Source organism: Buteo buteo, chromosome Z (genome assembly GCF_964188355.1).
Source record: "Buteo buteo chromosome Z, bButBut1.hap1.1, whole genome shotgun sequence".
Classification (NCBI taxonomy): Eukaryota; Metazoa; Chordata; class Aves; order Accipitriformes; family Accipitridae; genus Buteo; species Buteo buteo.
Genome location: NC_134204.1, coordinates 15,341,057 through 15,357,741, shown reverse-complemented (window position 1 = coordinate 15,357,741; position 16,685 = coordinate 15,341,057). Strand labels below are relative to the sequence as shown.

Below are 16,685 nucleotides of genomic sequence, written 5' to 3'. Positions count from 1 at the left end.
AATTACAAAATAGAAAGTGCAGTCCTTCAAGGCTTGAGGCATTTTTTATTCTCTAAGAAAACTGTAATTTTTTCCAGTTAGTTATTAACCATTGATCAGTAAAAAAGTTTTTCCGTGAGATTATTAGTGATGTCCCAAGTGCTAGTAGATAGTGAAGGACTTCTTGCCATTTCTGTAGTGGATATAATTTCATTGCACCTCAAAAGGGCTCTTAAACTGCTCTTTATTGGCAAATGACAAGCATTCTCATCTCTTCCAAATTCAACAACAAATAGTATAAATCATATTTGTAACCATTAGTACAACTAGTCAAGGTATTTCAGTGAAATGTGCCTGGGTTTTGTGTTGGCCAAAGCACAAATGGTAATCCTGCTTATGCCAGCACCTGGCTGGGCTGCTTTATACAAGTTGCTTTGTTACTGCACCATGTTTAAACTAGGCACAATGTCATCCTTCATGTTAGGCGGTCTGTGCAGCTCCCACAAAGCACACTGAGCAAAGTATTATTCTTTAAAATACGTACCGCACCAGGGCCAAGAAGCTCCAGTCCTGCTGGTAAGCATCTAGCACAAGGTGTTCAAAACAATGTACAGTACAGTGCAAGCTGTACAAAACCAACATTGTCAAACAAGAGTACAACAGTGTACCATGGAATTCAGATCTAATCCTGCAAATACTGACATGGCATAGCCAGCAACCTGTTAACTGCAGCAAATGCCTTCTTACTTATGTGGCATGCACCTCCTTCCATGAACACTAGGCTAGTGCATAAAAATGCGTCCTTCTCGTCTTTTTGGTTAAAATTGGCACTTCTGAAGCAACAGATACAGGAAAGTGAGAGGCAACTATCAGATTTTGGTCATCTCAGGTACAGGGCTCCTACCACTTTCGCTATTCCTAAAAAGAGAGTACCACACCACATCAAGGCAAGTATTGTGGCATTTGGTAGCTCTGGATGTGAATGATGACCAAATGCATCCACCAGTTTTGAACCCTGAACTCCCCGGTGGTAAAATAATTTTGTATTAAATATTTCCCTCTTCCAAAACATTTAAAAATACCTATCAAATGTATTAAAACTGCAGGAAAAGTGTTGCTCTTTTTTTCTCTTTTTAAATTGGGTATTGCTGTGGAGGGCAATGTCACAGTTTTGAACAGAAATATTTGCACTGTTTTGAGAAAATAAATGTTAGGCTAAGTTCACAGTCTTGAGGAAGATAAAAACGTTCTGCTACAAGGACAAGAATGCGATATTTCTTATCAGAGGCTCTTTCACACAAGTTGGATAACAGCTGTACTACGCTGGGGAGTAAAACATGATAGATGTTTAAATAAAGATGAGTGGGAAGTACAAAGATCAGGTCTGGATGTGACCTAGAAACGGAACTGCACTGTCCCAATGCTTTGGTTCAGCTAGCCACACTTTTTTTTTTTTTTGGGGGGGGGGGCTACTCTGGGTTTGGTGATTTTGGAAAAACAACCAAAAAACCAGACAAAACAACCAACCAACCAACCAAAAAAAAAAGTTGCTGGCTTGGACTTGTTTTTTTAACACCATCACCGCACCCACGTTTAAGCAGACGCATGAAGGGACCCCTTTTCTAGAAGGGCGTTTTGGGGCCGTTGCTGCCTAAGAAGCACAGATACCTGTGGCCCTGCGAACAGCGGGCGCCTCGCAGGGTCCCCCCCAGTCTCCCCTCTCTCCGGGGGGCTCCCACCCCCTCCTGGCAAGGGTCCGTCCCGGGCCCCAGCTCCCTCCCTCCCTCCCTCCCTCCCTCCCCCGCAGCGGGGGCCGGAGCGGCGGCTCCCAAGGGGTTAAATTAAGCTTGTGAGCACCGACACGTTGAGGGGGTGTAGCTAAGTCCAGGCAGCAAAAACATCATAGCACATTCCTGGATAGTCGTCAGCTGCCAGTATCTGATTAAAACCGTGTCCCTCGCTGTGAGTGGCTAACTAATCGGAAGGCGAGAGCGCAACGGGATATTTAACCGGGCCTCCGGTCCCGGCCCGAGTACTGGCTGCCGTCGTCGGACCATGCACGGAGCGGAACAGATCTAGCCCGTAAGTAGCTTTGCGAGCGGGGCCCGGCTCCTGCAGAGCCTGTGGCGGGCAAGAGGCTGTCACCGGGGGGAAGCGGCGGCGGCGGGCGGCGGCGGCTTTCCCCTTAGGGCGCGACGGTGCCTGTGGTGGGGCAGCGGCGGGTGGTGGGGGCCCCGAACGACCGGTGGTGGGGTGGTGGGGATGCCGGGGCCCCGACGGGCCGGAGGTGGGGTGCCGGGGGCCCCGAACGACCGGTGGTGGGGTGGTGGGGATGCCGGGGCCCCGACGGGCCGGAGGTGGGGATGCCGGGGCCCCGACGGGCCGGAGGTGGGGATGCCGGGGCCCCGACGGGCCGGAGGTGGGGTGCCGGGGATGCCGGGGCCCGAACGGCCGGAGGTGGGGTGCGGAGGGGAGAGTGCTCTGGCGGCGGCCGGGCCGGGGCTCAGCCCGACCCGGCTGCTCGCATCTCCCCGCAGCCGCAGGCAGAAGGCGCCGGCGGGGCTGCGCTCCGCCGCCGAACGCCGGCGTGGTTCGCGGCGCTGGCCCGGCGCCGGCAGCGCTCGGGGCAGCCTCGGCTCTGCAGAGGGGTCTCGGCCGCCGAAAGCCGGGGTGTGTGGGGGGGAAGCTGGGCGCTGCTCGGTCCGGGCTGCGAGGAGCGTGTCCCGGCTGAGGCGGGGTGGAAGCCGCCTGCGTCCCGCTCCGGGCTCTGGCGGGACCGGCGCCCTGAGGCGGCTTGAGCGCGAAGGGAAATAAACGTGCGGTTTCACTTTTGTGCTTCGAGAGGGGGGACTTAAGAAAAAAAAAGCTATATAAGACCTAAATTTCATATAGATAACCGATGTGAAATAATGTCTCTAGTAGCAGAGAGGAGGAACGGGTTAGGATGCTGTGAAGCAGGTGTAGGGGTTTGGTCTGGTTTTGGATGGAGCACCCTTGCTGGGCACCCCTCTGTTGGCTGTTGAATCTCAGAATACTACTTCTGTCTGTGGTAAATGGGTATAGTTAAAGATGTCCAGTATTAACTGGAATGAGTCTTCTACCTTGTGAGAGAAACTGACTTCCAGCTGGTGAGACTTAAAGTCTAATGATCATCATATGATGACACTTATGTTGGGGTAATGCCGGTGCTTACTTCCAGAACAGTAAGATAAATGCAGCTGTTGCTAATACAACTGGACTTCTCTGTAGCAGAGTTTCTGCCCCTCAGATAAGCTGAGGCTGGTTACTTGAACCCTTACCAGACAAGCATGCAAATCCACTGGTCAGGCAGGATTTTTTTTGGGGGGGGGGGGGGTTCAATGTTCTCCTAATGAAGGTAGTTTACCTTAAAGTGCTGCATCTTTTGCCTCAGAAGTCTTCTGTAACTTCGATTAAAAAGGCTGCCCAAAATGGACCAAATCAGAGCACGCAGGCTTAGATTTGACCATTGCATGCTAAGGAATGGGCATATGTATGCTTAGGGATAGGAACACCTGTGTAGATAGGTGAGATAGAGATGCTGATTTGATTAGAGAAAAGTAATTATGAAGCTATATATTGTAGCCGGCTGTGAGGACTTACCAGGGCCTGGTAAATTGAAAATATGTCCTTGTGTCTGATAGTGACCTGTTAGGCAGTTATAATGCTAGCAGGTCTTCTGATCAGCTTCCATTAGGACCTTCCAGGAGGTGGGTAAGGCAGTAGGTGGCTAACTGGAGACGCAAATCAGAATCCAAAGAAAATCTTTTCAGCTGAGAAGGGGATTGTTTGAGGGAGTCATCCACCATATCTGTTCAAAGAATCACTGCAGTTGCATCCAGCACAATGGTTCCTGAGGCATAATCAGGTTTACAAAATTCTCAGAAGGTTCTGAGGATGTGGTCAAGTCTAAAGCAGAAATTTCTATTAATAGTAATGCACTAGAGTTTGCAATTGGAGGAGGCGAACCAAGTGATAGAAGTGGTAATGTGGTGGGTTAACCCTGGCTGGATGCCAGGTGCCCACCAAAGCTGTTCTATCACTCCCCCCCCTCAGCTGGACAGGAGAGAGAAAATATAATGAAGGGCTGTGGGTTGAGATAAGGACAGGGAGAGATCACTCAACCAATTACCATCATGGGCAAAACAGACTCAACTTGGGGAAAATTAACTTAATTTATTGCTAATCAGCCGGAGTAGGGTAATGCGAAACAAAACCAAATCTCAAAACACCTTCCCTCCACTCCTCCCTTCTTCCTGGGCACAACTTCACTCCCAGATTCTCTACCTACCCCCCCACCTAGTAGCGCAGTGAGATGGGGAATGGGAGTTGGGGTCAGTTCATCACACATTCTCTGCTGCTTCATCCTCTTCAGGGGCAGGGCTCCTCACACTCTCCCCTCCTCCAGCACGGGGTCCCTCCCATGGGAGACGGTCCTCCATGGACTTAGCCAACATGGGCCCTTCCCATGGGCTGCAGTTCTTCAGGCACAGACTTCTCCAGTGTGGGTCCCCTGCGGGGTCACAAGTCCTGCCAGAAAACCTGCTCCAGCATGGGCTCCTCCTTATGCAGATCTGGAGCTCCTGCCAGGAGCCTGCTCCAGCATGGGCTTCCCATGGGGTCACAGCCTCCTTCAGGCACCCACCTGCTCAGCATTGGGGTCCTCTTTCCCTGGGCTGCAGGTGGAGATCTGCTCTGCTCTGGACCTCCCTGGGCTGCAGGGCGACAGCCTGCCTCACCATGGTCTTCCCCACAGGCTGCAGGGGAATCTCTGCTCCGGCACCTGGAACACCTCCTCCCCCTCCTTCTTCACTGACCTTGGGGTCTGCAGGGTTGTTTCTCTCACATATTCTCACTCCTCTCTCCAGCTGCTGTTTCTGTGCCTGCTGCAACTTTTTTCCCTTCTTAAATCTGTTATCACAGAGGTGCTATCGCTGATGGGCTTGGCCTTGGCTGGCAGTGGGTCTGTCTTAGAGCTGGCTGGCATTGGCTCTGTGAGACATAGGGGAAGCTTCTAGCAGCTTCTCACAGAAGCCATGCCTGTAACCCCCCACTACCAAAACCTTGCCACACAAACCCAATATGGGTAAGGAGGATGTGAGTGCTAAATGAGTGTCAGGTGAACCATCAGAACAGCAGCTTAACTAGCAAATTTCATGACTTAGGGGATAGGAAGGCTCAGTGTAAAGTGGAGTGAATGCCAGGTGCTCCAAGTCTTAAATGAAGAGGTGGTTCTGCTGAAGGGAATCTAACAGGGTCTTGTGTGCTTTTCACTGCAGACAGGAGACTGGGAGAATGACAAGCACTACTCTGATAGTCCTGTGACTTAGGATACTTCTCATCTCTTGTGCTCTTACTTGAAACAAAGCTATTGGCTGAGCACCAGAGGTTGTGCTCAGCACTGTCAGTTGGAAGGATGGGCCAGATGTCAAAAATCTGGCATCAGCTTCCTTTTCTGAAGGTAGAGATGGTTATCCATTCTAATGTGTGCCTTCTGCTATCCCACTTTATCATTGAGAAGAGCATTACTTGCCAAAGTGCCTGCATAACCCTATTATTGGAGACTGCAGACAAGTAGCTGCTATGGATATACTTCTTGCTTAAGGCCTTTACATCACAAGCAGATATGGAAAGAAGCACTATAAACAGCTGAATGTAATATATGCAAAGGGTGGCAAGAGGAGTTCTTAGATTTTTGTCTCTGTGGTAAAGCAAATAAATGCACTTGATGTCAAGGAAGGGGGAATCAAGGGCTGGTGTCTGGACAGGATGTTTGGGATAAAACCCATAGCTTAAAATATGAAGTAAATGAAAGTGCATAATATGCTGTAGTCATTGAGTATTGTTGCCAAACCTACAGATTTTTTTCTCCTATTGATGCTCTTCTCTACTGGTGAATTTTACAGTGCTAGGACATTTGTGTGACCTGCTGGGTTAATCCAGTTCTTGGGAATGTTTGTGGACTTTATTCAGCAAGGCTAGCAATATGTGAGCACTACAGAAGCGTGAATTTGCTTGGATAATAAAGCAATAAATTCCACATCCAGAGAAAGCCAGCTTGTTCTGGAAACAGTACTGATGTGCAAATCCCGCTTGCTGGCTAGTTTCTATCAAAAGAAATGATGAAGGGATAGCATGAAGGTAACTTGTAATCTGCAAGGACTTTTGAGAAAAACCTAGATCTTGCACGTAGACTAAGGGATTAATAGTAGAATCAAGACCCTACCTCTGGGGGAGGGGAGGAGGAATGCTAAGAGGTCTTAATGAGCTACTGCTGTGAAACACAACCAAGCATAAGCTGCTCCTCCTCTACCTCAGCATGGACTCCACAGAAATACAACTGGGGGTTGTGTTAGAAGAATCAGATAGAACAATGTGTCTAAGTACCATAACTGACAAAACAAACTGATTTTAGAAACCTGATTTTGAGGCTGTGTGTGGGTTCAAGGGTCTCAGGGTTATAAAGAAGCTGGATGAAGCATAGTGGCAGGTCTAGTCAATAAACAAGAGGTACCAGTTTCAACAGGATTAGCTTGTTTATAGGAGCTGGACAGCTAAGTGCTGAACAAGGCATCTTCTCCCATCTATCTGTTGTCAGCCCTGGTTGATGGGACCATAGACCATTCCAGTTTCCCTCTTCTGAAAGGATGTGCCTTGCATATGCTGTGGAGTGCCTGAAGATGAAGTGTCTCAGCTGAAATACCCTGCAGACCTTCACTCGAAACCGTGGTATTTTTGGTTGGTTGGTTATTTTGGTTGGTTGGTTATCTTTTAAAAGCTTCTAATAAAGCTTCATAGCTGGTGCATGTCACCTTAAATCTCAAAGCTCAGATATTATGGGGCCAGTTAAGGACAGACTATTGGCCTTAGAGCTGAATTTCCTGCTGCTCTGTCAGTTCATATGGCATCCTTAAGCAATAAGGTGAGAGGTGAAATACTTGATTATCTCTTGAACAGAACAAGTAGGTCTGAGAGCCAGGACAATAGACCTTTACCTACCTACCATGAAGTCAGGAGGCTTCATGAAAGTGTTAACTAAGACCTAGCTTCTCCAACAGTGTACTCAACCCTTAATGCTGACGTGTCACACAACACCAAGTCTTCTCCCGTGAGAAGTCTCATACACCTGTCCTATGGCTAAAATGCCTATGGGTGAGACTTTCTTCCTAGGAAGGGACAAGACAAGTTGGAATACTAAGGATGTAGTGTTAATATTGCAGTCTGTGTTTCTACCTCACAGACATCTTCTGTGCTCTCTCTGAACAGGGTTAGTTGTGCTTTAAGGGAGGGCACAAAGGTCACCATATGAGTAAGAACTAGTTTTCTAGTAGCTTGAATAGCAGATCAATTTGCAAACAGCTTCTAGCCTGGCTGATGAAAGGTAAACTTCAGAGCAGGATAGAAGGTTGGCACTTGTCCTTGCATGCTTCTGGTAGATGGGACATCCCCATAATATGGTATCAAGACCATCTTAGAGGTGGAAAATGAAAGCCTGGTCAGGATTACTTTAGAGTCTGGATTTAGGAGCAATAATGTAAACTTCTTCTAATGTAAATCACAAATATGTGTAACTACATTTACCAATAGGTGAACTTACTGCAGAATAGTCATCTGTGAAACTTGACTAGCTGTTTAGAAGGACAGCTACTGAATGAGCTGCAGTGGACCTCCGATAATTCTGGTTAATCCTTTTTTAGCTCTGGTATAGATCTTTTTGTACCACCTTTTTAGATTTGTCTTGTTTAGTTATTCATTGCCTTTCTTGCTGCATGTACAAGGGAGAGCTGGGGTTCTTGGTAATGACTAATCTTGAAGGCAAGAGTAAGCCTTGTATTAGGCATTATGAAGCATACTGCTTAAGTGAGGGCTGAAATTGCTGTAGAAGAGCCTGGCTTCATAAGGTGCAAACAAATTGTCTTCAGTCTTCTAATGACAAATGAATGTAACTTGCATCTGTTACAAGAGACAGTATGGGGTGACTCCTGTGACAACGACTGCTACAACAGTTTGTTATGAGACGTATGGTAGCTGGGGGCTAGGTGGACGGTTCTTCAAATACTGCTGAAATGAATGTTTAAAGGACAGGGTTTTGGCTCATGGGATCATCAGGCTACTTAAGCAAACTGCAGTACTTGACACTGTGGCCATGACTATATGGTTTTAGCTTGGGTGAACACAAGAATAATACAGCAAAATCCTGTTGCTCATACAGATATATTTGTGAATCAGTAGAGAACACTTAGAGTTTAGCATAGGCTATACAGAACATACACAATCTCTCTCAGTACAGCTTGCACACACCCAAACTGTAAAGAAGGATAACTCTGCCAGCACTGGACACTTAACAGCATGCAGCTGAAATAACCTATGATAACAGCTTCAATATGTGTCAAGTTCCTGCTCTGAAGAAGGGAGTGAAAATCATGGTTATTGGCAAAAGTCCTTTGCTATACTAACTAGTAAGAAGATCAGAAACAGTCCTTTTAGGCAGGAGGGAGTTAGGAGTGCAGTTGAAAATGAAGTGTTTGAGCTGTTGTCTAGTTCAAACTAGTTTGCATCTGAGTAAACACTAGCTGCCTTGACTAACAACTGCTTTGCTTCCAGGTTGTTTGGTATATCCAGTGAGTCTCAACAAGTAGTATTGACAGAAGCTCAAGTGATATGTACTGCAGGCACGTGGCCTGAGATTCCTCATTCTGTGAGTAGGCAGGTGATGATTTCCTGAGCAATAGCTAGAACAGACAACTGAACTCTGGCTCAGGAGCCATTGATTTGAGGCTTCAGCACTGGAAACTGGAGAGAGTGGTATACAGGACTGGCCCCTTAGCATGCTGTCTTTCTGGAAGGCTGATATAAAGAAACCTCTTGTGGGTAATAGAAATATATAATCTAATAATAAGCCTGTGTTACCAACTGAATAGCTCTCTATCAAGAAATAGCATGCTGAGATATCTATCAATCTTTCTGGAGTTCAGATGCTGATATTGCTGGTACTAAGAGTGAAGGGGTTTCTTAATCTAAGAAATGAACTAGTAGGTTGGAATGCTAAATGGTGAACAGAGATTGGAAAGGCTGCTACCAAGACCTGTTGCAAGATGCTGTGTTATTCCTGGAACAACTCAGTTTGAGGTGCACTAGCTAGGTGACTGGACATCACCTTTGGACACTGAAGTTCCTGGTGGAAAAATAACTATCAAACAGACTATTACAGTGCTAGTTCCCTTAAGCTTGAGATTAAGTCTTCAGGGAACCAGATAGCACTAGCTCATGAAAAGCATTTCTCTTTCTTCCTTTAAAGTAAGCAGAGGTCAATACTTGCTCATTTATATCATTCCAAGTTGTTAGGTACAGCTTGTTTAAACTGGTCATGACTTCTCCTGAGCCCTCTGTTATAATATTCCTGCAACAGCTGTATTTATTCCCATGACAAGTGGAAGGAAAATCCAAAATAGAGCTAGTGTGGTAGCTGGGTTGAGAATTAACTGATTATCTCATCAGAAATTATGTGCTCAAAAGCATAGTACAATGGCAAAATGTACTGGTCCAATTGCACCACTTGAACTGAGCGACCTGTTCAGTTCCAGCTGTTAACTTAGTGATGTTCACTTGGCTGTGATCCCAGTGATTCAACTGTGCAAAAAACACTTTCAGGAACTTACTTTGAATTTCTATGGTCTTGCTGAAGACCAAACAGCTCAGGGGACAGTGATGCACAGATATGATAACAGACTGTTCTGTTCAACTGATGAAATAGCAGTTAGCAAATTGACTGAAATAGTAAGATGCCTGGGTAGTTTCACAGGCATGATCCTGCTCCTGCAATTGTACATGCCAACATCTGTAGCTGACATGGCTAATTAGAGTACTAAGATCTTTATCTACTTTGCAGTTGGTACTTGGGGAAGGGAGCAGCAAGCATGAAGGAGGTATTCCCTGATGTGTCCGTTACTACACTTCTATGCCACTCAGCACATGAATGTCACTCTTCCCTGTTTCTCATTACTGGTTGAGTATGATAAAGACAGCTGGACTATGTGCTGTATCCTGCAATATGTAAGTAGAGTTGTAGCTTGTTCCAAAAGGGTATTCCTGTTAGCAGAGGAAGCCCTTGGCATAAGGCTGCCTTAATACCTGAGCGAAGTATTGATCCATGTCTTAGTTGAGAGGACAGAATATCAAACAGGGCTTAAAGCAAGTTGCACGAAAGAAGTTCCCTCAAGTAAAATCCTGCTAATCTAGAAATATTCTGGCCAACAGGCCAAGTGCCTGGCTTAACTGGGGCCATAATACCAAGCAAATGATCTTTTAACCACAAATCATGTTTCTAATTAACTGTGGCCTAAACAGGACAGTTAAACAGGGTATTTGAACTTAGACTGAAAACACTGGTCTTGGTTTCCCTGCTATCAAGGAATCACAGGAGAAACTGAGTAGTGGGAGCATCACTAATCTAGACTTTACTGATTGCAGGAATGACAGATCACTTGCCAGGCAAGATAGGTCAACACCCTTTTCAGTTGTTGCTCTTACAAGACTAACCACAGGGTCTTGGGTTAGACTTAGCAGTGTAAGAGCCTGTATTCAGTCATCTTTCTGGCAAGTGATGCTGCTCTTGCATTCCAGACACAGCATAAACTGGAAAGGAACAGTTCCCAAGCTGTCTGTGAACTCTCTTCCACCACTTGTCCTCTAGCAGGTACTTGTTATGTATAAGTGTGAACAATACATACCGGGAATAACCTACCTATAGGTAGGGCTAGTATCTTTCATGTATATGAGTCACTGGCTATGCTAGTTTCTAACAGACTAATTTGTTTTAATAGAGGAAACAAACTAATGGTAGTCCTTGCATCAGAACAAGCAGCTGGAATTTTCCATCTAATTCATAGTAATTGTGTCATGTTACAGAAGGTTTATTCAACTTGAACTCTTAGACACTGTCAGATGCTAAAGCAATGGGTGTTCTAGTAATGAAACAAAACACTTAAGCTGATATTTTATTTGACTCCTTGGCATGAATGACCCTGTTTAAAAGGCAAAAGTCTGAATAGTACATCCATGTTTCTGATTTATTAATGCATGCCTAGTGCTTCTCAAGGCTACTTGGGGCACTACCATTGCAGCAAGAACTAGGCAGAAAATGTGATAGTCAGTTATGCGCACAGGGATTTGTTAGATGCTAATGTAAGTCAGTCATACAGGGGCTCACACAAATGCACTATTATACTTCTAATGTGGGTAGAATGCTGCTAGTCAGGGTAGTCCATTGTTGGTAAATGTATCTGGATTTACAATTTTAACTCTTGCTAGTCATTGTATTGCTGTTTAGCCTTTAGTCTATTTCCTCAGCCTGTGAAACTGAAGTCTTGAATTTACTCAAGTGGATAGCTTGTTTACCAGCCTTCTGAAAACAGCTTTTCTGTCAAGAACTTGATGGCTAGAGATATTTCTAAGGATACATTGTGCAGGTCCTGACACAGCCTTCTAACCAGAAGAACTTGACTAACTCTTCAAGAAGGTGTGGAGGAGGGAACAACCTGCCTTGGAAGCATGTTCAGCACTTGAACTATTGCTGTGCTTCTGGTTACAACTTCATCCTAACAGGCTATATTGCAGTTGGCAGTAAAAGCTTCTCTTGTCTTCTCCTGGCCTCTCAGATTCTAATTTGAGGTTAATATTTACATGCAATAACTCTTTAAGCTGAATCATGTACTTGCAGAATCAAGGGACAAAGAAGGAGCACAGCCTGTGAAAAGGACAAAGTATTAGACTGCTGAGCAGATGTTTAGTTTATCTGCCTTGCCTCTGACTTTTTCAGTGTCCCTAACCTCATCTCAGGCAAGCTTTCATCAACACTGAGGCAACTATCTTTGAGGGCAAAAGCCTGTCTGTTGGTTGAGGATTATTATCCAGTCTTTAAATCCCATGACAGACTACAGCCATAATGAAGATTCTCAATCCCCTGTGCACAGGACAAAAATATAATCACTAAGGGTAGCTACCATGTTGCTCAAATAAGGAATAATTGTGAAAGCATCTCTTAAGGGAAACTAAATGTTGCTTAACAAAATTGTTTGGCGTGTGCTTCAAGTCTTGCTAAGAAGCAGGTATTTCAAGGACAACTTGTCACTAACAACAGTTCTCCTTGCAGGGAGTTCAGAGAATACACCAAGAGCACAGTATGCCTGAAGTCTTAAGACTGACTTTCCCAGGGTAGATGTGTGGAAAATTAAGTACAATGCTTGAATGGAGAATTGCCTGACTTGAAACAGTAGGTAACTGCTCATGTCAAGGCCTATATGTTGAAGGCCTGAAATGGTCTTTCCCTAAGGAGTGGTCAGTACTTGCTCTTCACAGGATAGTCCATATAGCAAAAAAGGAAGATACTATTAGTGGTATTTTAACAAGCCCTTTCCGGAGTAAATTGAAAAGTGGGTGGGCAAAATGTGGTGTGTATCTACTGATACAGGCAAGGGTTTGGGACACTTGTCCCAAGGTAGCAACATCCATAAATCTGCAGTCTAAGACTTTTGGAATACTGCGTTTAGAATAGTAGTTAAAATGGGCCATACAATCTCATAGAGAGTAATTAAGCTGTAGTGATAGCAATGGACTTATCTCCATGGAGAAGGTTCAAAAGGCATCATTTAACGGTCTGGTGACATAGCTGCTGTGGGAATGATCATGTTCTTCAGTCATGTCTTCAGTTATAATGGCATAGTGTCCTTGCATAAAAGCACATGCATCTCTAACCCTGCCATACTGCTAGCTGGCTCTTTTCAGGTAGACTCAGAATTCAAGTGTAATAGAACAGATCTAGACTCTTGTTGCCTTACTCCTGCAGTCTGAGTAAGGAAATACTAAGGGACTGAGTACTGTGAAAGGAAGCTTCCAAGCAAGAACTACAAACAGAAGACTTTAACTTCATTTTAGTTATTTGCATGTAGAGCACACCAGCACTTTCCATTAAGATAAGCCAAACTTAAATGCGACAGAGACCTTGCACAGCTTTAGCTTGTGTCTAAAGCGCAGAATCCAAATTTAGTTGTGGCTGAGACTCTTGTACTGCAAGCAGACTAGATTACTGCTAACTCAAGCTACATAATGTTGCTCCCCACTCCGGTAAAATTTTAAGGTAAAGGCTGAGGCAGTTTTGTGCCAGTCTTGTGGCTTAACTAAGATGTCAAGAAGTAGTTAATTAAAATATGAACATGTGTTAGGGAGCCTTTGGCTATACTTGCATTCTTAGTTGTGCCAGTTCTCTTGCTCCAGAGTTATGATTCCCAAAGACATTGGGTTCTCCAAAGGTATGATAAATAACTGTCATGTACTGTGAACTCTCAGCAGGTGAGATGAGCTGTGCCAGACCTCAGATAGGAGACTATGTCCTGTAAGCTGTCCAGAAAGCCCTCACTAATCTTCTCAAATTGCATTGTTATCATTGAGAATGAGCTTCTCCACAGTAAGATGGGGTGTTTGCGAGGGTTCAGCCAGACTTGTGAGTACCCCTGCCCATCTTCCTCCACCTTGGGGCTCTATGCAAATAAGTGGTCTGGCTTCCATAGGATAGAGACAGCCTAGAGTCTAAAGATGGCAACTGCCCATCTGGATTTCTACCACTTTACAGTTGCTGAAGTGAGGTCTTGCTTGTGCATATTTGCTCCTCCCTAGGTTATTTGCTTGTTATTGCCTCTTAACTTTACTTCAGACTGAGATACTTACTGTGGTTGTATAACACCAGAGCTGAGTGTAGCTCTACCAATTAAGTTGGGGAAGCAGAATCACTGAGAGGTGGGACTCAGTGTCTTGAGGTTGTTGTTTCTTCTTTCCAGGATGGAGCTGGGCAGTGTCCTAAAGGTATGACACGACTCCTAGAGAGCATGTTTTAGCTCTGTTCTTCTCCAGGCCTTTTCCTTCTGTTCGCTAAACAGTAACCTTCCAGATGCGGGTGGGTGTTTAATTAATGATTCAACCTTAACTTTGTCTTTCCTTCCTCCCTATTTCTGAAGGACTTGATAAATCCAGGGAGAAGCTCATTATGCTGAAGTCTAAAGACTATCTCTACCCAAAAAAAACCTATACCATCAGGCAAGCTAGTCTAGTTTTAGAGCAGAATTCAGCTGGCTTCATTTTACCTGCCTAATGTGTGGTTTTCAGTGGGCACACTCCTTTTTAGCACTGGTGCAAGTATCCTGCAAAATCCCTCTTGGCTGTAATAGTTTCCCCATTGCTCCTTTGTCAGAATGGGCACACAAGCCACTCTTTTAGTGATAACATTTCCTAAATAACCATGTGTTGCTATATCAACTCTTCCTCTGACATCTAGTTCTACTCAGAACCACTTGAAATTTTCACAGCAACACCTTTGTTCCCTTGCATCAAATGTTCCCTAGCTGTGACCAGGTAAGTTGCTTACAGAGGAGAACAGGTATAGCTGCCAGAGATCTTTCCCATGAGCACTTTTATCTCTGATTTACTTGAGCAATGCTAAATGCAATTCACAAACTATCTGGTAAGCAGCTAGATCTAACTTACATTAACAGCTAGTTCCCTAAAGGCTTCCCTTCTAGCTAAATGGAAATGGAGGCCTTCAGGGTGAAATTCTCTCAAAGACCTAGGAATTTGTGTTCTTCATAGGTTAAGAATCAGTGAAGCATTGACATCCATTACTCTGTTAGTAGCAAGCTGGATGAGTCAGTCTATAGCTATTGACTTAGCAATGAATTGAGGGAAGAGGGGAAGGCAGGAGTGAGAGCAAAACCCTGAAAGTAACTTCCAAGTAATGGATAAATCATTAGCTGTGACTAAGGCAAATGAGGAATAGGTTATTGAGAATTGCAAACCTCTAATGTTAGAGGACATGGAACGCTTCAGCACTTATGTCTCAAATGGTATGCTGGATAATAGGGGTGGCTTGGTCTGTGGCTGCTTGCCTGGATATAGGGGAAATTACTAGTAGAGGGTAGCCCAGCTACTTAATCATCTAAACAAACTCTTGGCTTAATTTGTCACCCTAAAATTCAAAGCACTAACTGAAGCCACTGCAGTACCCCAGACAGAAGATTCACAGAATGTTTTCTGTAGCAGATGTGAATGTCCAGTTCTTTCTGGCCAGGTATAGATGATGTTCAGAACTCTATAAAGACAATATGAGTCCCTCTGTTTGGTAAGTGTGAATCAATGCTTCAGCTGTGTAGGAACAAAACATGGTGATTGCAGATTATTTTTTAAATGTATCTTGCATCTCAGAGGCAAAAGGGTCTCATGGCATAGAGTTACAAGTCAAGTCATACTAGTCCATAATTTCTATTAACTTGCAGGTGGTTTGTTTTCAAAAAACCCTCAGGTTACTTGATTACTGTTAAGGGTGTAGGGTTTGGTTTGGGGTTTTGTTGTGTTTATTTTTCCTGGAATGGTCTGTCTGCAGCCCAAGGAATTTATTTGCTTTTACCTGTTGGGTGGTATAACCTCAGACTTCCGCTAGTTATAGAAACATGAATAAGATCTACTGGTTTCTTTGAGGTGTTCTGGTGCCATCTTCATGGGTGTTTGGAAGAGATCCTAACAAATGTTTCTTGCATTCCCTCCTATCCTCTACAGAGATGCAGCTGGCAGCGCTGAAGAAGAGAGCAAAATGTCTGAGGTTCTATAAATAACTTTAAAGGGTAAAAGCTAAAGATTGACAGATTAAAACAGGGTGATGCAAGTACAGTCTGTGGAATTAGGTCAGTGTGGTCTACTGATTAGGTATTACTGAGGTGACTGTTCATCACCTAGTGGCCATAACTTCATGCTCTCTGTAGCCTGAGATGAACAGTTAGTGAGTCAGACTTCCTATATGATCACTACTAAAACTTTCAGTGTTCAGCAGAACAAAACTGGACTAAACAGGTTTAATAAGAATATTTCTTCTTCAAGGTAAAATACTGTGTCTGTTTACTGATTGTTACTTGGATTTTTAAAAACTACAGCAAGCATAGCTGACGACCATCCCATCATGTCCACTGAAGCTGAAACTACAGCCAGCCAGCCTGAGCAACAGGTTCCACCAAAAGCACAACATTCAAAGAAGGAAAAAAAGAAAGGTAAGAAATGCTTACTTCTAGAACATCTCTAGTCAGTGTCCCTAACCTTTTGCACTTGCCTAAAACTAAAATCGCTCTCACAGCATAGTTAACTCTGAGATTTCAAGCTGACTGGAAGACTGAGTAAATAAGCTAGTAAAATAAATCTAACCAGGAGGTAAGCTTTTACCTTGAAAGGTTTGTTGGTTTTTTTAGCTTTAAGTTATAAAGCTCTCAGTTGCACTTGTTAAATGACTTATTTGTTGAGCCTGGCAAGTCACCAAAAGCCCAGAGCAGTGAAAGCCTCCCTGAGGAGGTGACCAGATCCAGGATCATCCAGGTAGCTGTCAGTCTGAACCTGAACTTGCTTCTTCCCCTACTTCCAGAGAGGGAGTGATATGCTAGACACAGATACAGCTTCTAGTCCAGAGAAGCTAGAAAGCTCATTTTGTGAGAATTACTGTAGATCAGATAATAAATTTTTTGATAGATTAGGTCATGTAAATAGAATTACCTCATACAGAAATACATACCTAGGTATACACTCAGAGTATGTTGAACATGCAGGGAAGAAAAACAAGCAATTCTGAGAAGTAGTAGGAACAGCAGAAAAAGTAAATCAGC

At 44.4% G+C, this 16,685-nt stretch overlaps 1 protein-coding gene across 3 annotated transcripts in view; it reads left to right on the top strand.

Moving 5' to 3' along the window:
* Positions 1–1,845: 1,845 nt before the first annotated feature.
* Positions 1,846–16,685, top strand: part of DAB2 (DAB adaptor protein 2) — a 28,057-nt gene continuing 13,217 nt past the window's right edge. For all 3 annotated transcript variants that reach the window (XM_075020059.1, XM_075020060.1, XM_075020058.1), the window contains exons 1-2: positions 1,846–2,061; positions 15,969–16,082. In XM_075020059.1, coding sequence (XP_074876160.1) covers positions 15,995–16,082 — 88 coding nt within the window. In that variant the 5' untranslated portion in view covers positions 1,846–2,061; positions 15,969–15,994. The remainder of the gene's footprint in view (positions 2,062–15,968; positions 16,083–16,685) is intronic.